General features: G+C 53.3%; 8 protein-coding genes across 8 annotated transcripts; 1 reads left to right on the forward strand and 7 right to left on the reverse strand.

The window, feature by feature from the left end:
• Nucleotides 1-272: 272 nt before the first annotated feature.
• Nucleotides 273-3,890, reverse strand: V2A60_008089 (uncharacterized protein; the record flags this gene model as incomplete). Its single annotated transcript, XM_083259365.1, has 3 exons — nucleotides 273-776; nucleotides 846-1,072; nucleotides 1,139-3,890. 3 exons carry the CDS (start codon nucleotides 3,888-3,890, stop codon nucleotides 273-275), a joined length of 3,483 nt encoding a protein of 1,160 aa, XP_083115491.1.
• A 2,084-nt stretch (nucleotides 3,891-5,974) lies between these two features.
• On the reverse strand, nucleotides 5,975-6,847 carry V2A60_008090 (metallophosphatase domain-containing protein; the record flags this gene model as incomplete). Its single annotated transcript, XM_083259366.1, has 1 exon — nucleotides 5,975-6,847. One exon carries the CDS (start codon nucleotides 6,845-6,847, stop codon nucleotides 5,975-5,977), a length of 873 nt encoding a protein of 290 aa, XP_083115492.1.
• Nucleotides 6,848-7,687: 840 nt separating this feature from the next.
• Nucleotides 7,688-9,329, reverse strand: V2A60_008091 (cytochrome P450; the record flags this gene model as incomplete). The annotated part of the gene is made up of 2 exons (XM_083259367.1): nucleotides 7,688-8,756; nucleotides 8,818-9,329. 2 exons carry the CDS (start codon nucleotides 9,327-9,329, stop codon nucleotides 7,688-7,690), a joined length of 1,581 nt encoding a protein of 526 aa, XP_083115493.1.
• A 2,502-nt stretch (nucleotides 9,330-11,831) lies between these two features.
• Nucleotides 11,832-13,011, reverse strand: V2A60_008092 (uncharacterized protein; the record flags this gene model as incomplete). The annotated part of the gene is made up of 2 exons (XM_083259368.1): nucleotides 11,832-12,842; nucleotides 12,904-13,011. The coding sequence occupies 2 exons, from the start codon at nucleotides 13,009-13,011 to the stop codon at nucleotides 11,832-11,834; spliced, it is 1,119 nt and encodes a 372-aa protein (XP_083115494.1).
• A 1,165-nt stretch (nucleotides 13,012-14,176) lies between these two features.
• V2A60_008093 (P-loop containing nucleoside triphosphate hydrolase protein) lies at nucleotides 14,177-15,738 on the forward strand (the record flags this gene model as incomplete). Its single annotated transcript, XM_083259369.1, has 6 exons — nucleotides 14,177-14,205; nucleotides 14,264-14,292; nucleotides 14,393-14,407; nucleotides 14,471-14,495; nucleotides 14,563-14,994; nucleotides 15,153-15,738. 6 exons carry the CDS (start codon nucleotides 14,177-14,179, stop codon nucleotides 15,736-15,738), a joined length of 1,116 nt encoding a protein of 371 aa, XP_083115495.1.
• A 631-nt stretch (nucleotides 15,739-16,369) lies between these two features.
• Nucleotides 16,370-17,117, reverse strand: V2A60_008094 (Spo12 family protein; the record flags this gene model as incomplete). The annotated part of the gene is made up of 3 exons (XM_083259370.1): nucleotides 16,370-16,460; nucleotides 16,564-16,650; nucleotides 16,972-17,117. 3 exons carry the CDS (start codon nucleotides 17,115-17,117, stop codon nucleotides 16,370-16,372), a joined length of 324 nt encoding a protein of 107 aa, XP_083115496.1.
• Nucleotides 17,118-18,977: 1,860 nt separating this feature from the next.
• Nucleotides 18,978-20,646, reverse strand: V2A60_008095 (acyl-CoA dehydrogenase/oxidase; the record flags this gene model as incomplete). The annotated part of the gene is made up of 4 exons (XM_083259371.1): nucleotides 18,978-19,487; nucleotides 19,590-20,334; nucleotides 20,466-20,542; nucleotides 20,623-20,646. The coding sequence occupies 4 exons, from the start codon at nucleotides 20,644-20,646 to the stop codon at nucleotides 18,978-18,980; spliced, it is 1,356 nt and encodes a 451-aa protein (XP_083115497.1).
• Nucleotides 20,647-22,166: 1,520 nt separating this feature from the next.
• Nucleotides 22,167-23,249, reverse strand: V2A60_008096 (Rab family GTPase YPT7; the record flags this gene model as incomplete). The annotated part of the gene is made up of 7 exons (XM_083259372.1): nucleotides 22,167-22,276; nucleotides 22,369-22,471; nucleotides 22,539-22,583; nucleotides 22,650-22,829; nucleotides 22,896-22,991; nucleotides 23,060-23,113; nucleotides 23,220-23,249. The coding sequence occupies 7 exons, from the start codon at nucleotides 23,247-23,249 to the stop codon at nucleotides 22,167-22,169; spliced, it is 618 nt and encodes a 205-aa protein (XP_083115498.1).
• Between the last annotated feature and the right edge of the window lie 624 nt (nucleotides 23,250-23,873).

The raw sequence follows: 23,873 nt of genomic DNA on the forward strand, positions 1-23,873 counted from the left end.
GTCTGTTGTACGTAAAACGACAGCTCACCATACCCATGGCCAGTGAGTAAGCTATTACGCGACTAGGATCATTCCGAGTAGGCATGGTTTGATATCATTTGTTATTGACAATATGTACCTATTAGTTTCCTCTATTCCGACGCTCCTCTCTATAGATTCGTAGCAATTGGTCCATACACTGAGAGATTGGCCCTCCGTTTGTTGTGATGACGGACTTGATCACTCATCTTCTGAAAACAGGATCATACAGCTTGTCTGACTTTGTGCCCTACTCATATAAAAGCCGGTCGTAACTCCTGGACACTAACCTGACTTTGATCCTTGTTCTTCTCGAGACCGATGGGCATCGCGAGTCGGGGCGCCATTTGTTCGACCTGCGTGCGGCTCGACACCTCGCCAGCTTCTTCCTTGGCTGCCGACGTCTTCTTGGATGCTTTCCTGTTCGCCATGAAGATCATTGACAGCTCGAGCCCGCTCATGAACGAGCCGACCGCGAACACAAAGACGATGCTCGTGCCGAGAGACACGGCCAGCTCAAACGGCACCAGGGCGCGGGTCAGGCAGAGCGTCACGCTGCTCAGGTCGGCAAAGCCGGTGATGGCCGTCGGAAGCAGCAGCGCCAGGAGGACCTGGTTGGAAGCATGCGACGCCCAAGTCGGAGCGTCCAGCTTGACAGCTGTCGAAACCGGGTCGCCGGGTGTGCGCTCTGCGGGCTTGGCGAAAAAGGACAGCGCGAGAGAGGCAATGGCAAAGAGAAGCGTGATGAATCCGAGAATCTATTTTTTTGGAAAGTCATTGTGAGTATAGTGAAATATGCTTCCTCTTGTGGAAAAGAAAAGACTTACACCGTGGGCTGTGCGGAAGTGGCCCGAAGCCGCACCAGCCGCGATCCCAAACACAAGAATGAGAACCAGGAATGGCGCAATCACAAACAGCCTCACAATTTTGCTCGTCTTTGCAGTCCACCCAGGAAGACGCACCGGCACGCGGAAACGCGTCGCCATGTTCTGGAAACTGACCAGTATCAAAATGAGAGGCCACAGTACATATAAGCCAATGAGGGCGCTTGCAACTGTTGCAACGCAAGGTTAGCCCCGAGACAACTTTATGGGTTAGAAAAACTGCAAGGCCGACTTACTGTGCACGACTAGGAATGCCGCATATGTTTTGACGGGCGAGCCGTTGACGGCCAGCGTGGCCGTGAGGTCCGCGCCGGGTTTTCCCAGGTTATCGGCGAGCTTGGTCCCGTCAATGGCAAACGTGTTTCCCTGCGACTCGACACGGATCGTGCCCTTTGGGATCAGCGACTTGACCGTGTCGATGGTGTTGCCGCCGAGGTCGCCGCCGCCCGACACGGTGCCGCTCTTCTGAAGCCCGAGCAGGATGAGAAACGCGCCCGCGACGCCGTCGCAGGTCAAGACGTCGATCCCCTTTTGGGCGATTGCCGAAATGACCTTGGGGTCGGCGAACTGGCTCAGGTTCAGCGGCGGCGGGGGGGCATCGCTGTTTTGGCGCCGATCAAAGACGGCCAGGTCGCGTCTTTGCGGGCCGGGCGGGCTGCTGCTACTGCTGCTGCTGGTGCTGCTGCCGCGGGAAAGCAGCTTCTGGAGCGTCACGACGGCCGACGTTCCCAGTCCCTGGCCGAAGCCCACAGCCGCGCCGCCCGCCGAGTCGTCAAAGTCAATCTTGGTGTCCGCAACGGCCGCCGTGGGCGCAGAGGTCGTCCCGTTGATGATGGCGCCGATCCCGCCGAGTGCCTGGACGCCGTCTCCGGCGCCTGTGAGGAGGCCCCTCGCCAGGCCGTTCGCCACGCGGGGGACGTTGATGCCGCTCAGAAGAGACCCGGCGCCGCCGCCGCCGCCGCCGCCCGCGGTCCCGTTGCTTCCAGACACGCGCCTGATGAGCTCGCCCGCCGTGTCGTTGGCCAGGAACTGCGACGTCAAGCCTTCTGCGAAGCCCTGGGCGAGTCCCTCGGCGTCAATCTCGCCGTCCTTTGTGGCTTCCTTCTTCTGAGATGTCGCGCCAGGCGGGCCCGACTGCAGGCCGAGGCCTACCGCCGCGCCGCTTCCTATGCCTTTTCCGAGCCCAGAGGCCACGGGGGCCGCAAACTTTGCCACCAAGCCTCCCGCATTCTTGGTCAGGTCGCCGGTCAGCTGGCTAATGTTGAGCTTGCTGGAGAGCGCGTCGCTCAGGCCGAACGCGAATGTGCCAGCCAGTTGCGGAATGTCTTTCAGCGACTTTGGTGCTGGGGGAGGCACGGCGTCCTTTGGAGCCAGATCCAGGCCCTTGGCGAGTCCCAGTCCGAGGCCGGAGCCAGCGCTCAATACTGTGGCGCCAAGATCAACGGACGGCAGCGCGGCTCCGAACTTGCTTGCCTGGGATGTCAAGTTGATCTTGTCCGTGAAGGAGTTACCGAGTCCAAAGGTGAACTTTTCGACCAAACCCGCAACGTCGGCCAGGGGATTCGGCACAGCACGCGAACTGATACCGTTCGGCGCGGCAGCCAGCCCTAGGCCCGCGGAAGCACCGCCGCCTAGGCCGCGTCCAGCGCTGAGAACGACTCCTCCAATGTCCAAGTCCGCCGGTAGGATGCTTGACAGGCTCGCGCCGCTCGTGTTGAGGGATCCTGTCAGGCTCTTGCTCGCACCAAACGCGAGGGCGCCCGCAATCTTGGGAAGATCCGCCATCGAGGGCGCCGCCGACGGCCCCGACGTCGCCCCGAAGCCGCCGCTCGTGTCATTCTGCGCCAGCTTCAGACCCTGCGCCGCGCCGGCCCCTATGCCGTCTCCGACGCTCAGCGCGGCAGAGGTCAAGTCGATGGGCGGCAGCATCGCCGCCAGGCTCTGGCCGCTGACGTTGAGGCTGTCCGTCAGGGCGTTGCTCAGGCCAAACGCAAACGTGCCGGCGATGCCGGGCAGGTCCGCGTTGGACGCCGGAGCCGGCGGCCCCAGCTCCTCCTTGGAGAGCTTGAGCCCCCGCGCCGCACCGGTGCCGATGCCCGACCCGGCGCTGAGGGCGACGCGGCCCAGCTCGAGGCCCGTGGCCGGGAGCAGCGCCCCCAGGCCGCCCGTGAGGTTCAGGTTGGCGGTCAGGGCCTGCGTCGCGCCAAAGCCCAGCGCGCCGATGCCGTCCACGAGGCCCGACCCGTTGAGCGGCGGCGACAGGTTGCGCTTGGTCAGGCCGAGGCCCATGGCGCCGCCGTTGCCGACGCCCTGACCCAGAGAGGCCGCGAGGGCGGCGATCGGCGGCAGCTGGAGAGCCTGGTTGTCGACGACCGCTTTGAGCGCCGTGGCCGTCAGCCCGACGGCGGCGTTCTGGATGATGGGGTTGAGCCCGGAACTCTTCATTCCGTTGGCCTGCGCGACCTGCTCGCCCGTGCTTTTCGACCGTGCCGCCGTCGTCAGGTTCAGCGCCTGCGCGGCACCCTCGCCGACGCCGACGCCGCCAAAGAAGCCCGCGCCGGCGAGACCGCTGGCAGTGCCCTTGAGAAGCTTCTCAAAGGCGCCGTTCGCGATGTTGGACATGAAGGCGCTGATTGGGCCTTCCTTTTTTCCCGCGTCACCTTCGCCTTTGCCAAATCCGAACAGTCTCCTTTCCAGAGATGCTGACCTGTCGGCTGTTGGTTCTGTTCGGTCACTTGTATCGCTAGATTCTTGAATTTGTTGCTCAGGTTCAGCAAGCGCTGACAAGAATTTTGCGAGTATGCTCTCCTGTCCTTCGTCATCATTGCTGCTTCTCGCCCGTGCAGTGCTCCTCTTCAACTCAAGGCGGTGCGGCTCGTTGGTGTTGTCGTTGACGCTTTCAATATGGCTGTCTAAATCGTTTGAGAGCATTCTCAGCTCCGAAACGCCATATTTCCTGGCTGCTTCTCTAGAGGCATCACTAAACATGCTGACCAGCGCCATGTATGTCCTCCGTAGCTGAACATCACGAACTTGGGGAAACTGTGCGAGCGACCCCACGCCGCTCAGTTCATCTAATACATTATGACTGGAAGTTTCTCTGGCCAATGTTGCCTGAACAACACCCAGGAGCAGGCAAAGACCACAGACGAGAAGGTTAGCTGCGCGCTGAAACGTGATGTAACCCATCATAGATCTGTATCGGCCACTTTTGAGAGCAAAGAAGGGTACGTCGACCAGCGACGGGCAATCGGACGTTTGTCGTCGTGACAGAAGCTGGCGGCCTCGCTGGTAGCAACTCCAAAAGTAAATCTATCCTCCCTCACTGATACTTCAACATCCGGTCCGCTTGGGGGGAAAAAAAAAGAAACAAGAAGAAAATATCAGGACGATATGCAGGTAATACTGCGCACAAAACCACGGTCTTCGCACATGACGCTTTCAAGGCCCATTCAGCCGCCACGATGTCTGTATTTGAATACTTTGGGTATCTGAGCCACAACGTATAAGCGAGCTGCGCGGCGTTTCCAGCTTCCGCGTATTTTTTTTCCTTCTTCATGAAACAGTGGGTCGGCGTTTGGGAGTCGCGTGAATCCCGTTTCATGGCTGCTAATCCATGTATCTACGACAGATTCAACCGCCCGGAGCAGCAAACCTGATGCTAGAACTGGGTCGCATGAAATGCCCTGTCAAACTAGCCCCTGAGTAACAACCGAGGCTTATCACATAGCCTATGCTGTGGTCCTCGCTTATATAGAGGCAGATTGCCCAGCACATCTGCCGTCAATCTAAATAACGTCAACTCGCCGATTGTTAGCGCCACCCACACCTCGACAGCACAGCCCACTCCTTTTTGAAACATTGCCAACACAAGTACGCTGGGTATCTAAAACGAAACCCAGCATAGAGATAACTGGAATAGATGGCTTGATTTCTAGCACGGCTCAGATTGGTCTGGCTGCTATTCCGTCATCAGACGTAAAGATACACTGCCGATAAAATTTTCGGAACAGTGCACAGCCGTGACTCAAATCTCTTTGGTCGCTTTGACTCGACGATTGCCCTACTACCCCAGCTCTGTATGAGTTTCAGAAATTGGACATCTCTACGACTTCGACATGCCCTCGATCATGCATCGGCCCGTCCCCACTCGACTTGCTGCAGCTGGGGAATGCAAACCTCCTAGTGCGCGCGAACTGGAACAACTGTTTTCTTGACCTACCCTGAATGTTGAGAACGCGCTGCATCAAGTCCGAGGCTCCCTCATGAGGCACCAAAGAGGCTGCAATTTGTTCAAGGTAGTGGATCAGCCTTGCATGATGCACAAATACGAATTAAATCACTTATTGGAGAGTGCAGGCGGAGAGCAGTGTCTTATACTAGCCCGGGAGGATATTTGGTTTCATCTGCTCAACGAGGAGAAAATGACTTGTCGTTGCCGGTACAACCTGGTTTCGAAGCTTATTTGTCGGTTCGACTCAAGAACCGGAATGGTGATGGCTTTCGCTTGCCCAAATATCGTCTATGGAAGCTCCCACTCGTGGCTTTTCGGGAAGGCGTTTGTGAGTTTGTGAGTTGGTCTTGTCGAGGTACGAGGGGCAATGGACTGGGGAGAGAACGCCGCTTTGCTGCAGCATGGATGAATGACATACTCTTGTCAAGGTCCTACCATCTGAATAGTTTTCCGTAGAGGGTGTGACAAGGTATTCGAGCCGGTTGACGTTTTCGCGTCACCTTTTTCTAGTCGAGTGTATAGCTGCCTTGCTCTCAGGACACTTGGCATACAGAGCGCTTACGTGGCTGTATTGCCCTCTTCCAGTCAAAATAATAAGCCGCTCTGGATATACATCAAAGAAACCCTCAAGATTGGGGTTTTTGGCGCTTTCCATGGTTCTAGGTTGCTGTTCGTCATGGAGCTTACATCCGGACAGAAACCCCGGGGGCATTGTAACTTGGCGATTCATGTCAATTGCCGCTCACAAGTCGACAACAATAGGCTCATTCTGCAGCTCATTGTCGGGACCACCAACTACCGCAGCATTGACCAAGGTTGTAAAGTCGTCGCTGCGTGGTCACCTGACGAGATGCGTCAGCCTCAACCATGCGACTGCCATGGCCAGCCGCAGGACGCCTCCCCATGCAGCCCAGCCTGTGATAATCTCCTCGTACGCTTCTTGTGCTCCGTCAAACAGGACATGCTCACGACCGTAGGCAGCGTGAATGTGCCCAAAAACACATAGGCGGGGGCGAATGCGCCGTATCTCCTGCGCCAGGTGCGGACACCCTGCCCGGTGGAAGTCGCGCTTGTCCAGGTGGTGTCGCGGCGGGCCATGCGTGACTATGATGTCTGGCCGTTGAGCTAGCGAGCCCAAGATGGCCTCCCAATGCCCGTGATTATTTGGATGATATTGAAAGGCCGAAACGCCATATTTGGGCGTCCAAGGGCTGCCGAAAACGGTGAGGGTCCTTACGGAGGGTTGCTCGTCCTGCGTGCCGCTCTCATGCTCTGGAGAGGGAAAGTGGAGGGTCACCATCTCATCTTCGAGGTAAATGATGTCTCGCCAGATGAGGTCGTCTTGAGTCTGGGATTGACCGTAGCGACGTTTTGGGTATTTTTGGAGAAATGCATTGTCGAGCAAGACGTCATGATTCCCGGCGACTAGAATTTTGAATCTGTGAGGCAAAGAAGCAAGCCACGCGAGCTCTCGTTGCACCTCTGCAAATGACCCGTTCTCTGTTAAATCACCAGCGTGTATCAAAACATCGCCATCAGGCACTTCTGGGCGCGTATTGTGCGTGTCGGAGATGCACACTACTCGGACGGAAGGCTTTCCCGAAGCTGCAAGGGGCGCAGCAGTATGAGCGCGATGCGCTTTGATGAGCTGCTCGGCGTAGCGCCGTTCAGGAAACTTGCGGGTCTTGATGCTTCTCACGGCAGGCTCCATTCTGGCCACTTCGTTTGATCGTTGTAGATGACTGAAGTTGTAAGATTGACTTTATGATGCTCAAAAGGTTTACGTTGTTCTGCTTGTGCTAGTGGTTGACTGAGGAGAATAGCCGCCGGACGTGGCCACGTTTGGAGAGGCCATACTGCCGCTACTTAGCACAGTGACCAGGAATGGAGCGGCAACTGGTTGGGTCAGCGGCCGACTCAGCCAATAGTGACTAGCTAGAACCCGGGAGGGATTTGAACCAGCGCATTAAGCGCCCGGGAAGGGTCCGTGAACGGGCAACAAAGAAATTAGAGAAAGGATGATCAAATTAACTGACCAATGTAATCAACGATGTGATTTGGCATGTTTCAGTTCGATTGCTTTGCACCGGCCGATGGACTGCCGCCTAAGAATAGCAACCTCGATATGTTTCTATGCGATTGACGTACGTGAAGAGAGAAATGGGCTGAAACGAAGACTGTGAAAACTCCCGGAAGAGATAAAATGACCTGGGATCAACTCGATAGAATGTTTACTCCGGACAAGGATCGGCTGCAGCTGGATATCTTACAGAATATGTGACCGATTTGATTGCTGTTGGTGTTAATACAGTGGTGTAGGTACAGTGGGTGTAGGTAGTTAAGCGCCTAGCAAGGTCCACTGGAGTTGATTGCATGATTGTATACCTACACTACGTCTGCAGCCAGCCTACCAGCCAGCTGCAGGGCTGTCATAGCACATTGGGCTGAGTTTGGGTGACGGAGGTGGGTGAGCCTCATTGTTCCTAGCTATATGCTTGATCTATACACGAAGCATCTTTGCTGGAACTAGTTATGATACTTGAATAAGTCGCTAGACTTTGAAATTAAGAAAAACATCATCACCCGTCTCATGGGGCAGATTCTTTTCAATCTCCTTGACCAATTCTGCGTGAGCTGGGCTCCTCGTCACGATATCAAATGGGAATTCTGCTGGGTGGGAGAGCGATCCAGACGTGAATTGTAGCTTAGCCTCCATTGGCTGGCCCGTCGCATCCACGGCTTTACGAATGTCGAGTACTGCTAGAACTCTTGATATCGTCCAGAACAAGCTCATATCGGCGACGTCTTTCCCAGGACAAACTCTGCGACCATGCCCAAAGACGGTTGCCGCGGGATCAGGCTCGTTTCGTGGCGCTAAGAAACGTTCCGGCTCAAAAGCGGCTGGGTTGGCGTACACCTCTGGGTCGTTCTGGAACCACCAAGTCGAGAACAGTATAATCGAGCCTTTGGGTATGATGTATTCCCCGCAAGGAATGTCGTCATCAGTCGAGTGAGGTACCCCCATCGGTGTAACGGGGAACCAGCGTAGCGCCTCTTTGACTATTGCAGAAACGTAGGGCAGCCGGTCTCGATCTTGTAGGCCGGGCAGCCGATCCGAGCCAATGACGGTGTCAATCTCTTTTTGTGCCTTCCTTTGAACGTCTGGATACAGGATCATGGCCAAAAAGAATGCACTTAGAATAATAACGGTAGTATCTGCTCCGCCAGCATACATGACCGCGGCTGTCCGCTTAATCGTATTTTCCATTTCAGGATCCATCGTGGCTTCGCCATTCTGGAGATTTCGTTCGATCTGCTTAGACACATAGGACGGGCGATGCACACCTTTTGCCATCTGGCCTCGGACAAACGAAAAGGGTACATCCTCGACTCGGGCGTTGGTCTTCCGCCAGGCCGCAGCCGTGGCTTTGAAACCCATTCCTGGAAGCCAGGCTGGCAGGGACTCGAGGGCTGGCATCAAATCAACCATCCAGTAGCCAGGTTTCTGGGCCTTTGAGAAATTGTTCATCATTTCCTCAATCAAGTGCACCAACGGGTCTGGCAGATGCCGATGAGTAGCGTACCCATAGGTAATTTTCAGAATGATGGCGGCGGCCTCGCTTTACCAATTCATCAGCATGGGGTTTTGTTCAATGCCATTGAGGGTTAGGGTTATCTCACTTTTTGATGTGCTGGATGAGAGCTTGGGGGTCTCTGGCCACGTTCAAAATGAAGCGACGTGACTCCACGTCTTGTACCTCGTTGAACTGTTCTGCGAGCTTTTTTGTACCCAACTGTTGGTGTACCATTTTTCGATGCTGGCGCCAATCTGCTTCATAGTGTTTAAACGGCATCAAATGATCGAAGCCGCACATGGTCGCAAAATTGTAGCGAGGCCGGCTGGATGATTTCGACGCCGCCTTCTCCAGAACGTCCAACGCGGCTTGCTTATCATGAAGGATAATCATCGTCTGCCCCAGTACGGTGATGGAGCTGATAGGTCCATACCTGTCCTTGAACTTGAGCCAATGCTTGAACTCGGCCTCTCCCTCGGGTGGCATGTCCATGAGACTGCCTATGATAGGTAACGGCACAGGCCCTGGTGGCAGTCTCGCCGCGGCGCCGCTTCGGGACCGAAGTCGGAAGAGCAGGGCGAGGGCAACGAGGCTGAAGGCGAATAGAAAATAAATCATAATTACGTTGAATATGAAAGCAAGGCACAAGATATCATGGACAAAGGAATTGAGTCGAAGCCGTTAGACGCCGGGCTGTTCGACTTGTTATAAAGATTGCGAATGAAAAGGGCCACACTCCTGCTACTTACTAATACTACATCATGCAGAAAAATACCGCGGCATATTACTCCCGTGCCGTTGGCCCAGTCATCATGAGATGCGTATGATATCGCGACGAGGATGTGGGGATACTACTCCGGACCCGTCGATCGACGCGCCGCGGAGAAGAGTTGACAGGCAAGATTACATCATAGCATCCAACTGCCAACCTATACTGGTGATACACAATATCATATAAAAGGAACGTAATATGCATAGTGGCTAATTATTGCAGGAGATACCCACCTGTCGCATATTACATGCGGATGCAATAACGGATGGCTACCCAAGCTCGTCTCGCGCAGGTTACATCGACGATAAGAGTAACTACTATATCAACGTTATAGCTACAAGCTTAGAGAGGTAACATAGTTTACAATGTAAATGATAGCTTAGGCCTTAAATTCAAAAGTTAATTAGTTGCGTACGAATAATTCGTACTACTCCGTACCAAGACATTTTACACGGTGAAAATATCATCCAATGTATTTGGACGCTGCCCTGTGGTTTCTATCAATTTTAGCACTTGGATCAACAGGGAAGTATGCTTGTGGGGCTTATAGGGATAGGCCTAACATGACATAGTTGATAGAATCTGTCGAACTGCTATATACCAAAATACTTCACCATCTGGTGTGGTACCCACCTTTTGCCAGCGGACCAGTAACGCGACAGAATCAAAGTAGTAACTTAAGTCTGCCCTACTAAGACAAATAGTCCAGCTATCTATTATTCTAAACCGAGTATTAGGTACCCTCTATTGAAAACTCTTATTTTTTTAAGTAAGCTAAACAGTATAAGGTACCCTCTATTTAGATTTATAAAAGTATATATAGCTTATTTAACTAGCTATAAAGCTAGGAACTAATAGTGTTTTTAACCTTCTAAAGTAAAGATTATAGACAATAAAAGATAAAAACATTCTCATTTATAAAGCTAAGTAAAGTCCTTATCTTAATTATATAGAAATAAGAAAAAATTCTTATTATATATAATATAATTTAATCTCTTTTCTTTTTTAAAAGTATTTAACTATAAATTCCCTAAGTCCTTCTAAGCCTCTTTACCTATAACCTTCTAATACTACTTATTGCCCTATATACCTTAATATGTACTAACTAATATACTACTCTCTCCAGCTAGGCTTTATACTTTAATTATGTTAGCTATTAGTGGAGTTAGTTTTATTATAAGTTCTAAGCGAGAGTTATAGTATTCTACGTATTATATTGAGCTATATAAAGGCATACTATAGTATTTATTCTATTAGCTATATAGTAAAGGGGGTAGAAGGGCGTAGAAGTATATAGCTAAGAGAGGTGTAGGCTAAAGTCGTGATAAGGGGTGGTTACTGTTTAGGCTAGCCACCCTACGTGATGGCGTGGGAGGGCGAATTAGAAAACGGATGTGCAGACAGTAACACACGTAATACACGTGCTACACATAACTATCTGCGCGAGTAGTGGGTGTGTGGTACGTGTACAAGTCTGAGAGAAAAGAGAGCTAAGACGACTAGATCACGATCGCACTATGACAGTGAGCAGCCACATAGAGCTTCGTGGGCAACACGGATTACGGCAAAACAGGCACTACTATTCACTGACCGTGTCTCATAACCGTCAGATTGGGTCCAAGTATTGATTACACCTTCTTTCAACGCCTTGAATTGCTAATGTGTATTGGGCTTTGCGTACATGACTCCATTCATCCACCTTCTCATCAAAATCTATCCTTTCCAAAGTCTTTTCTAAGCAAGGTAGCCGAGCTTTTAACAGCACACTGTACAAACGAACGAACATGTGTACGATTCTTCCTTATTTTTCTTTTCTTTTAATGAGCTGAAGCATGACTGCGGCCATTTCTTGTCGGAGTCCTGTATTCAGTGCAGAGAGTCCAGCGCAGTCCTCACAATTTGTTGTTTCATTTTTCGCGGTCTGCATAGAGATATTCAAGGGGCGTATCCTTATTGCCACTGTTGACCCCCAGGACCCTTAAAGTGCCCAAATTGCCCCGAGCTGCCCCGGGGCTTTAAACTGGTGAAACGTGTCACGGCGGAAACTCGAGCGGATCAAAGGAGTACCGAGAGCATCACGGGCGGGGCAGGAGCACAAACAACAACCAAAATGTGAAAGCAGCTGCATGTATATCATGATGCGAAGAGGAAGAGTCTATCAAGGGCAGTTTTGGCAGCTACATCGCCGAGGGCCCCGCGGCGAAGGTCAGTCAGCAATGCATTTGTCTGCCAATACCAATCATGAATAGCCTAGTTGGACAATGAGATGGTCAATTATACAAGAGAGTTGTCCTCGGAGCAGAGTTTGTAAAGATCTGTGGCGTATTTCTGCCTTTCTAGACTTTGTCTTAAGAATAAAAATACGTGGCATCTTCGTCTAACCTATCTTGAACCCAATGCGGCCAGGCGTTAAACTTGCGGTAATCGCCGGTGATCCAACCATTCATGCACACGAGCCAGTAGTACCAAGGCTCAGTACACTTGCCGTCGTCTTTCGCCTGAGCTTTCGCGCCTCTTAAGCCCTGCGCCGCCGGTGCGTCCGACGGTTTCTTGGAGTCGTCGTTGATTTTGGCCGAGGCCTTGCGTAAGAACGCCATCGTCATCATCAAGGCGACCCAGTGCGTGGCGAGCAGTACATTGACCTGGTCGGTCATGTCGATGATGCGCTGAAACTCGTCAAACGGCAGGCTCGACCACCAGAGGAAGTGGCCCATGACGCTAGTGTATACCTTGAAGGTGTCCGTCTTGGAGTACAGGAGGATGTTTTCCAGGTTGGCAAGGTATGCCAGCTGCAGGCGGTCAGCGCAGATGACTTTGAGCATCTCCAGCGACGTCTCCCCCGCATCTATCCACGGCTTATCCAGGGGCGGTACTCCTTGCAGGTACTGGCGCATCGTTTCGACGGAGTCTTTGGGCTCGAGGTTTTGAAACAGGGGCGGGAACCCGAGTCGGATCATCTCCGCCCGCAGCGACGCGGACCCCCTTGTCAGTGTCATGAAATCCTGTATGCCGTCGCCCAGGTACTGCGATTGGCCCATGAGCAGATAGCAAGATGCCACCAGCGCGCTTCCTTGTTCAAGGGACATGATGGACTGTCCGTAGTGCTGCGAATCGGTCTGGGGCTTGGCCTCGCCTGCAATCTTGGCAGACTTCCTCGGCCTCGGATTTTTGGTCTCCGTTGGTGGCGCGGCTTTTGCAGATTTTTCGGGCTCTTGAAAGGACGTGATGGCTTTTCGAAACAGCTGGATGGCCTTGAAGCGATACGTCATGGCAGGCACGGAAAGCGTCGAATTCGTACCCCCATTCGCCTCCAGGTCAGCGGCAGCAAAGCCAAGAATGGCGTAGAGAAGAAAGTTGTGCTACGCATTTACTGTAAGTCTAAATCAGAAAGACAATGCTGGAGAAATGGAGCATGCTCACATGGTGAGAGAGGCAGAGTACATCGTGCTTCCAGACTTGCTGATTGCCGAGAGGGTACACTGGGCGGCACTGCAGGAGGAAGTGTTGAAAGAAGTGCATGTCCAACATGGTGAATCTTGGAACTTGGTCGGGCTATCAATTTTAGCCGTATTCCACAGTGCATTACAAGAGGCTGACTTACCGACATGTACAGGCGAGCTTGGGGCGGATACTCGCATGTGTATCCAGACTTGACGCAGTTACGGCATGCTGGCCGCTCCTCTTTACACTGCAGAATCGTTCATATTAATGTCCAAGCTGTAAAAGCTCTGCAACTCACTTTGATGCGCCTTCGCTTGCAATTGAAGCATCCTGTGCGCGTCTTGCGGTGACGGGGCCTCTCCTGAGCTTTCCTTGCCACAGTCTGGCTGTCCGTGCTAGAGCTGGCCGTCCGGGGTGATGGGACCGCCGAGTCGCTGCTTGATATCACGCCTGAAATTATGGGCAGTACCATTTCTTCCCAATGCCATCAACACAACGTTCGGAGCAGCAGGATCGATATCTCAGATCTGCGTTTTCCTTGGCAGGCGGGTTCCGGCAATTACACGACGACGAGGCGAGAATATCAGAGACTGTGTAAACGGAGCCTGAAAGCCACTGTTGTTCTGATGGCCTCTGTCAGTCTTCCGGGCCTGCCATGGCTACCCAGACACGATAATGCTTTGGAAAAATTCTGTGACTCAGGCGTGAGCCCTGTTCAGGAAAAGTACGTGATGGAAGGCTGCCGGAATCAACTGGCTTGCAACCAACCCCGAGACCGCAGTGGGGCGCTGTAAGGCAGATTTAGAGCGTTAGCGGGGGCGCTGAAGACAAGCTTTATTAGTGGATGTGGCGCCTGTGATGCAGGAAGTTTAGCTGGCGTGACCGCTGAAGCATCGGCGAAACAGCGCTGATCGCAGGCTGTGACGGAGGACGGCAGTTGATGAGCTCGGATCGACCAAGTCAATGCATTCCAGAAACGTCTTTCAGTAAATTCCTTTCTTTTTTTCTCAATCTATTCTATCGACTTAACCATGACAGTACAGCCTGAAACTGAATGCTGCACACGACGGCGTGCAAAAGCGGAAGGCGGTGAAGCATCCGTCTACCAAGTGCACCCCGCCAAAGTATTCTGCCCACATCCCCCACCTTGCGCCTCGAGCCTCGACTCCAGCCAACTTTTTGATATCACAAGGTACCAGTCGACGAGGGAGATTGCAGACGGCAAGTCCGTCGATAAATAACTGGGCTCAAGATGGTCAATATCACGGATAAGATCAAGGAGTATGCCACGGCACACGACCGCAACTCGCCAGATATATCGGCTGACAAGGAGCTTTAGGATTGAGGAGGAGATGAAGAGGACACAAAGTAAGCCGTTGTCGTCATGCTAGCCGAGGGTCATCTTGTGCCTCTTATTTACGCTTGCTCATGTTTACTCACAAGACTATCTGCTAACTCGCTTCCTCAGAAAATAAAGCCACAGGTCCGCCAATCCCCCCGGGATCATCACCTCTACGACACTAACCGCAAAAAACCCACTGCGCAGAATACCACCTGGGACTATTAAAAGGGTATGAACGCGCGCAGGACCCTCGCACACAAACGACTGGCGCACCGCTCTGACAAGGTCCCAAACAGCAAACTCGCGCGGCTCCGCGCGCAGCTGCTGGAGCCCGGCCCCGGCAGCGGCGGCGGGCCCGGCGCGGGCTTCGACGTGAGCAAGTCGGGCGACGCGCGCATCGCGCTCGTCGGCTTCCCGTCGGTCGGCAAGTCGACGTTCCTCTCCAAAGTCACAAAGACCAAGTCCGAGGCCGCCTCGTACGCCTTCACGACGCTGACGGCCATCCCCGGCGTGCTCGAGTACGGCGGCGCCGAGATCCAGCTGCTGGACCTGCCCGGCATCATCGAGGGCGCCGCCGAGGGCAAGGGCCGCGGCCGGCAGGTCATCTCGGCCGCCAAGACGAGCGACCTGATCCTCATGGTGCTGGACGCCACCAAGCGCGCCGAGCAGCGGGCCCTCCTCGAGGCCGAGCTGGAAGCTGTGGGCATCCGGCTCAACCGATCTCCTCCGTGCGTGGGCCAAAACTTTTCAAACTCATTCCAACACTCTGCCTCTGTCTCTCTCCTTTTCTCTCCCTTGTCACGAGCGACTAGCCTTCATCTCCCTTTTATTTATTTTTGATTATTTGTTTCTGTTATTCTTACTGACTCTCGAGGACGTCCTGCAGTAACATCTACCTCAAGGTCAAAAAGGCCGGCGGCATGAAAATCACGTTCCAGTCGCCGCCCAAGAAGCTCGACGAAAAGATGCTGTACAACATCCTGCGCGACTACAAGATTCTCAACTGCGAGGTGCTGGTGCGGGACGACGAGGCGACGGTGGACGACTTCATCGACGTCATCATGAAGGACCACCGCAAGTACATCAACTGCCTGTACGTGTACAACAAGATTGACAGCGTGTCGCTCGACTTCCTCGACTCGCTGGCGCGCGAGCCCAACACGGTCGTCATGAGCTGCGAGCTCGACCTGGGCGTACAGGACGTCATCGACCGCTGCTGGAAGGAGCTGCGCCTCATCCGCGTCTACACCAAGCGCAAGGGCATCGAGCCCAACTTTGACGAGGCCCTCATCGTGCGCAGCAACAGCTCCATCGAGGACGTGTGCGACCGCATCCACCGCAACATGAAGGACACGTTCAAGTACGCGCTCGTATGGGGCGCCAGCGCGCGGCACATCCCCCAGCGCGTGGGCTTGGGCCACATGGTGAGCGACGAGGACGTCGTGTACATTGTCGGCGCGTGGAAAGCATAACGTGAATGAAGAAAAAATTTTAGAAGAGTGATAATTAACATACTTTGCATGTCATGTGTCTCTCGTGCCCAACAGTGAAGAGGCAGGCAGATTGCACACTGGCGTCATTTTCTCTCCTGGATGCACCGCAAATGGTTGTTTTGAGAAATGTAAAAATGTAATATTGATTGTTCTCAATCTGAGGCAACGAACAAAAGAGAAATACATAGTCCTTGATTCCCGTCATGACCAAATTCGAACCTCGTACCAGAACCGTTTTGCACCAATTCATTACTTTCCAAAGCACCCCGCACATCGCGTCAAGGAAACGGAGAAGAAGCATCATGAACGCCCAAGTCTAGAATCGCATCCAAGGGACCGCCACCTGCCAAGGTGACCACTTCTGCGGTCACCAGAACAAATAAATATCGTATGGGCGGTAACCCAGTTGTAAAAAAAGGAAAAAGAAAACAAAAAAAAAGTCAAAGCAATGTAGTTTCTGCATCACATCAAACCCAAAGACGTAACAGGCAAGAAGGAGCCAGTAGAAACCCAAAATGGAGGCCGGAAAAGACGAAACGCATTGTATATGTACACAGGGTGGTCATGTCTGTACCCTGGATGTGGTTCGCTTCATCTTTTTGTTTGCAGATTAAGCCTTGGGGATGGACTTGCTGCCAAAGAGATTCTCGCCGCTGAGTTTCTTAGCACTAGCCTGAGCAAAGAGCGATTTTGGCTTGGCCCTGTGAAGCAGACGACGGTTAGTACTTTTGATAAACTCGGAGGATTTCAGGGCAATCTCTGTCCTCCTCCTCCTCCTCCCCCGACAAGGAAGTTGTTGCTTACTTGCTGACGTGCTTGTTGCGGAGGGCGTTAATCTTGGCCGAGCACGGGCTCATGATGTTGTCCGAGGGCGAGACGTATTGCTTGGTACTAGCGACGGCCAGGATCTTGTTAGTGGGACACCGATGTAGGACGGTAATCGACGGCGTAGGAGAAGAAGAGGTGGACGAAGAAGAAGACGAGGTTTGGGAAATCAACGAGGGGACGGGGGAAGGACAAGAAGACAAGAAAGAACAAGACGAGGCATCTGAAGAACTGGTAGTGTTTCTGGCGGCAAGGACGGCTGCGGGACGAAAAGGTGGACGAGGAGACGCGGCGGCGGCGTCGATGACGACGGTCGTGGGGGGCAATTTGCTGCAAGACGCAGACGCGGACGCAGACGCGGCTGCTTTTGCTGTTCGGGAGACGTACGGTTCCTGGGCCATTTTGCTCTGAAAGACCTGGCGGTGGTAGTCCATGCTCTTGACATCCTTGGACTGCTGGGTGTTGCTGGAGGTCTGCTGAGACTGCTCCATGGCGGCGTTGACGTCCTTTTCGCCGAGAACGTGGGAAGACATGGCGAGTAGATTTGCGATGTTTGAAGAAGAAGAAGGAAGAGTAGAAGAAGCACTTTTTGTATCGTTGTTGTTGTTGTTGGACGAAATGTTGCGCAGTAGTAATGGTTGTTGAAGAGAGGTGAGAAAAGAGAGATGGAAAAAACTCCCCAAGAGCGATAGGTAGGTAATAAGCACGGCAAGCCAGGTAGGTGGTGGTGGTGGTGGTTCAAGGTATGCGGGCAGCCTTGTTCTGTTGTGTGGAGAGGCGGTCCGGTCCCTTTTTTTTTTCGCCCTTGCGCTCCGGCGTGAAACACTTGTTTTTTTTTTGTTGTATTACAATACCAATTCAACAGAATGTTCTTCTTGTTCTACTTTTCCTTTTGTGTGTAAAAAGCGTGTGAGGAATGTTTTCTTGTCAATGGTCCAAGGTATAAGCGTGAGAACTGGGGGAGGGGCTTGTTGTTTTTATATCCAGGTCTGCATACATATATCTATGGTGGCTAGAATATAGCCCAAAAAAACAATCAATACGGGATTTACTAGATTACTCGGTAGTTGAGAGTCAAGGTTTACGAGATACTTTTTTTTGTATGTTGCTTTTCAGCCAGCAATCTTGTGTAGTCTGTACAATGCGGTCGCATTTCACAGTGCATCATGCACCCAAAAGGAAAAGGAAAAAAAAGTAAACTCGTGTCACCGTCGACCGGGCAACGGCGGTAACGGGTACCTGACCGGGAATGCTGGCAGAGTGGAGACCCTTTTTTTATTTTTTTTGTGGCGGCTTGTGGGGACTCGGGTTTCGTGGCTGGTGGCCGGCCTTTTTGGTCAGTGGCTGAGATGGCTTCTTACAGGCGACAGGTTTTCACTTGGCCAGCTCTACCCTGGATGCGCAAAAAAAGAAACAAATTGACAGGATACGAGCACTCTTTCACATGTGCTTGAAGATTGTGCCATGCGCAAAAAAAAAAAAAAATCGACAGCCAAACACTGCAGGTCCGACTCGAGGTTTTTGCCTCGTGTGGATCTCTCCCCGTGAGAGGTGCAGTCATTTGGTGACGTACTAGGCTAATAAAGCGTAGGCCAAGTGCCTGACTGGATGTTTTGCTCTGGATAGGTCAGAAAGTACCTAGGTATTTAGTCAGGGCTGCTAAGCAACTTATAAGACGTAGATCGATATCACGGCCAGGTACTCTCTACATGTCACACTCTGGATGCTAAAAAGAAAGGCAAAAAAAAAAAAAAAGATCCTTGTACCGACATATCGCTGACCCTAGTTATAGTCGTGACTCACAAGAAACTCCAATTCACCCCAGAAACACACAAGTCCGTCCCTTGCGGCGGCCAAACTGTGTTGTGGTTCGGCCATCTCGTGCGTCCGTTCTATGGTCTGGTCTGGTCTGGGCCAACACTGCATGGAGATCTGACCCCCCCCTAAAAAGTTCGCTGGCGCAAAGATGCACAGGCCAGCAAACAAAAACATGGCCCGACCCGACAACGGACCCTGTTGTGCAGCTCTGCCACCAGCTAGCTCTCATGATGAGCAACCACGCTGGCTGGTGATGCCAGCTCAGCAGCGGCACACCCCCATGCAAGTGTTAATCTATATGCATTACATCGTGTTATTAGTTTTTTTGATTTTCACGCACGCTCTTTCTTTGCCGATCCCCCGTGTCCACCGTGCTGCTGCATAGTGTGACAAGTAATCGCTGGGTGGTATCAACACTTTGCACTGTACATCTATCTACTGGGTATACCACAGTCACGTAGGGCCGGTCTTTAAGGAGGAGGGGGCTTGGTAGTAGAGAAAACATTTTGTGATGGCTTGTTACATAGTTTATCTTCGTGGGTTCCTTTTTACACACACACCGGCAATTGCCCTGCTTACAGCTTGGCGTGCTTAATCTGCGAGCCAATCTCCCTCTTCTGGACGCCGTAGCGCTGAAGCAGCTCCCTGGACTTGGCCTGCTGCCACTTGATCTTGTCGGCGGCCTGCTTGCCGCGCTTGTTCTCGTTGCGGCCCATCTGCTGGAGGTGGACCTCGTCGGGCCCGTCGGCGAAGCGCAGCGTGCGGATGCCCGCCCACATGTTGGCCAGCGGCGTGTCCTGCGAGATGCCGGCGGCGCCAAAGGACTGCACGGCGCGGTCGATGACGGTCAGCGCCGTCTGCGGGATCAGCACCTTGGCCTGCGCGATCTCGGTCAGCGCCTTCTTGGGCCCCTGCTCGTCCATCTTGACGGCCGCGTTGAGCACGATGAGCCGCGCCGCGTCAATCTCGATGCGCGACTTGGCGATCCACTCCAGGATCACGCCGTGCTCGCGCAGGAACTTGCCAAAGGGCTTCTTGCGCTCGTCGTTGACGCGCATGAGCATCCAGTCGAGGGCGACCTCGGACTGTGTTGTAAATAAAAAGCTTCGGTTAGCATCGGATCATATGGAAAATGTTGTACGCAGCCTAGCGTAGCGTTGGAAGACGAAAGAAGAAAAAAAACCTACAGCACCAATGGAACGCATGGCGTGGTGGATGCGACCCGGTCCCAGACGACCCTGGATAATCTCAAAACCGCGGCCCTCGCCGAGGACCATGTTGCTGACGGGAACGCGGACGTTGGTAAAGGTGATTTGGCCGTGGCCGTGGGGCGCGTCGTCGTAGCCGTAGACCTTGAGCATGCGCTCAATCTTGACGCCGGGGGTGCCGGCGGGCACGAGGATGACCGACTGCTGGCGGTAGACGTCCTTGTTGCGGGCGTCGGTCTTGCCCATGACGATGTAGAGCTCGCAGCGGGGGTCGCCGGCGCCGCTGGACCACCACTTGGCGCCGTTGAGGACGTAGTGGTCGCCGTCGCGGCGCATGTCGAGCTGGATGTTGGTCGCGTCGGACGAGGCAATGTCGGGCTCCGTCATGAGGAAGGCGGAGCGGATGCGGCCGTCCATGAGCGGGACGAGCCACTGCTTCTTCTGCGCCTCGTTGCCGTACTTGGCCAGCACCTCCATATTGCCCGTGTCCGGGGCGGCGCAGTTGCACGCCTCCGAGGCGCTGCGCGAGCGGCCCAGCCACTCCGCCATGAGGCCGTACTCGAGGTTGGTCCAGCCCGGCGACTCCTTGTAGTGGCCCTTGGGCAGGAACATGTTCCACAGGCCCAGCTTCTGCGCCTTTTCCTTGAGCTCGTCGATGATGCTGGGGTGGTTTTCCCAGCGGGCGTCACCCTCGCCGATCTGGGCTTCGAGGACGGCATCGGCACTGCGGGAGAGGCGGAGAGTGGTTAGCAGAAGAAGAAGAAGAGAAAGAAGGGGAGAGGAGAGGAAGAGAAGAGAAGAAGAAGATGAAAAGCTAGGGGATAATTGGGCGCAGAGCGAAATTGAGAAACGTACGGGATGCACTCTTCCTCGACAAACTTGGCGACAACGTCAATCATCTTCTTGGCCCGGTCGCTCACCAGGTGGGAGACCTAAACGTCTACGTCAGTCCATTTTCACATGATTGACCTTTGGAGCAAGATCTTTGCGGGGGAGAGTTGGCTGGCCGTACAATGGCGGGAATCTTGTGCGACATGATGAGACTGGTAACCGGTGACGACAGGAAGGAATCTTTTTCGAGCATTCGAGTTGTATTGATAGTATGTACGGGGACCTTTTTGCTGTTTTTTTCCCTCTTCGCTCGTCTACTGTGTCAGACGAGAGAAAAGAACAAGAAAAAATGACAAGGACCACGACAAAAGAAGACTGCGATTATATGAAATTTGTAGAAGGAGAGAGGAGGAGGGAGGGGGGAAGAGATGGACAGATGGAAAAGATGGGGGAAACGGGGATTATCTTGGGGCGCGGCGGGGAGAGAGAGAGGGAACGGCGAATTGGAATACGAAACTAAGCAAACGACGATGAGCCTAGGATTTTTTTTTTGGCCGGGGGAGAATGTCAGAAACTAGTTTAGAATAATTAAATAAAAAGGACGAGAAAGGCTACCCTAGCGATGGATACCGGAAGAGTAGCGTTATTTCGTACAAGAGATGGGGTGATGTGAGAGAGAATAAAGGGTGAGCTTTTGCAGACGGCCGGACTTTATGACGGGTGACGAACGGGGAAGGGGAGGGGACCCGATCGTTAAGACGGAGCCGAGGCTCTGGGGAAGCTTTGCAGAGCGCTGATTAGCTGAGGGGGGCGGCCGCGCCTCTTTTGAACGGAACCGGCGCCCAAAAAAACCTCGGACGAGCAACAAAATGTGGTTGTGTGTTGGGTGGAGTGCGCGGGCGAGAGACAGTAGAGGAGGAGGAGGGGGAGATAGCTTCGGCCCTCCCCCCCCCCGCCTCCAATCCCGAAGAGAAAAAGCCCGATGGGCCGTATTTTTTTGCGGATTCGATTTTGATGCCGGTTGTCATTCGTGGGGAAATTTTTTTTAAAAAAAAAACGAAAAAAAATCTTGGCTCCGTGGACTTTTTCTTTGGCTCCTCGGCTACAGAAGTTGTCACCCTCGGTAGATTGTACTGAGTAAGCCGTACCTCTTTTCCCTTTTTATTACACTGCTTTACTTACGACGCAGTGCCGTTGTGGATAGCTACCTACCTTACTACCTCTAGGTAGGTAGGCAGGCATGCAGGCTGGCAGCACTGAAGGTCAGTCACTAGATAGGTACCAAGTCGTTTCGATTTGAAGCCCTTGTCAAGTCCGTATGTGGCCTGATCATTCACAGCCAAGTCTACGCTTCGCATCAGAGGATCGGGCCACAAGTCGCACCACCATTCGCAACTCGTAGCCATCCCTCCCTCCTCCATGCACTGTACGCCACACACCATCCACGAAGCATCGGCAGTCCATCATTTCGCGGGTAAATTCAATACTCCCAGTTCGAAATATGCTACATAATAAACAGGACGGCGCGAACAAATCAAACCCGGCGGATGGGGTATAACCCGTCTCTTCCTCCGCACGCCGCTACACACAGGCACACAATATCCTCTTGCTCTCCTCCTCACCTTGCCAACAGTCTATTTCACGACCCAACTCACCACATTAGCTGCAAGGTAAAAACCCATTTCTAGAGGGCAAAAAAAAGGCACCACCAGCCCGGACCACCTCTCAACAGGCACAGCCGTCGCGGTCGTTTTCAATGTGGATGTTGATGGGGTCGTCAAAGTCACCGCTGAATTCTTCCGACTCTTCCTGCGCGAGGGCGTTGCGAGCAATGACTGTCAACTTGGTCAGATTTCTCTTCTTCTTCTCCTTCTTCTCCTTCTTCTTCATCTTCGCACACCGTCTCTGGTGCAATGCAACAACTCACCCTCAAAAGCCTGGTCGACGTTGATGGCCTCCTTGGCACTCGTCTCAAAGTAGGGAATGTCGCCCTTGGATTGGCAAAAGGTCATGGCGCGCTTGTTGGAAATCTAACCCCCCCACCCCCAAAGTCAGTAAGTACGACGCCGGGATCCCGCAGTTCCTCGAGTTGCTTACCACTCGCTTGCTCTCGTCGACATCAATCTTGTTGCCGATGACAACCTGCACGTTGCCGGGTCAGCTTTGTTCGTTATCCTCATACTTGCAGCAGCCTGCTTCGCCACATACAAATGGAAAGTTGGGAGGGTCGCGGGGCGAGGCCTGGATCAGGAACTCATCTCGCCAGCTGTCCAGAGCTTCGAAGCTCTTGGCGTTGTTGACATCGTAGACGAGGACGCAGCAGTCGGCGCCGCGGTAAAAGGCTACACCCAGCGACTGGAAGCGTTCTTGGCCGGCAGTATCCCACAGCTACCAGACGTTAGCCCATCTGCGGTCACAGTATGCCCAAAGCAAGAAATGAACCCCCTGTCGTACCTGCATGGTGACTTGTCTATCGTCCACCAAAACCTCTTTTGTCGAAAAGTCGGCTCCAATGGTGGCCTTGTAGCTGGCGCTGAACTCCTTGTCGACCTGTGGCACATGGCCATGTTAATTCTCGCCGTATCCATCAGTCATTAGTGTTTCGGGGCTGTCCGTACATATTGCTTCATCAGGCTGGTCTTGCCGACACCGCTATCTCCAAGGATGATAACCTAAAACACGCGAGCCTTTGTTAGCACACTGTTGCCAGCTTCTCCCTCCTTCCCAATATCTTGGGCAATCTTTGTCGCTGAGTCCATCTTTGGCATCGGCTCGCACCTTGAGAAGCACCTTCTTGCGTGAAGACATGGTGGGCGGCTGTCGGGCTTTCGAGTCGCGTGCGTGTTGTCAATGACGTGATGGCGTTTGGAGGGAGCCCAGCCGAGACGGGCGTTGTCGGTGAGTGGTGTCCTTTTTTTTTCTTTCCCTTTCCTCGGCCCCTTTGGTAGTCTGTCACCGGGAGAAGAGAGTCTTTTTCGTTGCGGAGGTCGAGGTATACAACGCTGCACCTGCGAGAAAACCGTGTCGCAAGCTGCACGTTGCGATAGAAGGCAATGCTTTGGTTGGAGCCTTGGAGGGACCCAGCGTGGTTTAGATTATCAGGATGACGGTGGTGCGGGTGGGTGCGGGCAGCAGGCTGCAGCGGCGAGCGCGCGCGCGCTAATATAAGACAGGAGCTGGAACCGGATGCAGCGACCGTCCACTGTCCAACAATATGGCCGGCCTCCAACAAAGGTCAAGTCAACTGGGGGCCAGCTTGTCTCGTCACCACGCACCGCTAAAAGTTGCCCCACAAGCCACTGAAAGACGCCACACGTGATGGCCTAAAAGAGCGCCCTTGCGTGTCGAAACCCCGTCATGATACTGATAGGGGCCTGTTACAGTGGGTTACCTCACAAGCCACAGAGAGCTGCGCCGCTGGCTTACAGCGGG

This window comes from Cordyceps javanica, chromosome 5, assembly GCF_051103115.1.
Source record: "Cordyceps javanica chromosome 5, complete sequence".
In the NCBI taxonomy this organism is placed as follows: Eukaryota; Fungi; Ascomycota; class Sordariomycetes; order Hypocreales; family Cordycipitaceae; genus Cordyceps; species Cordyceps javanica.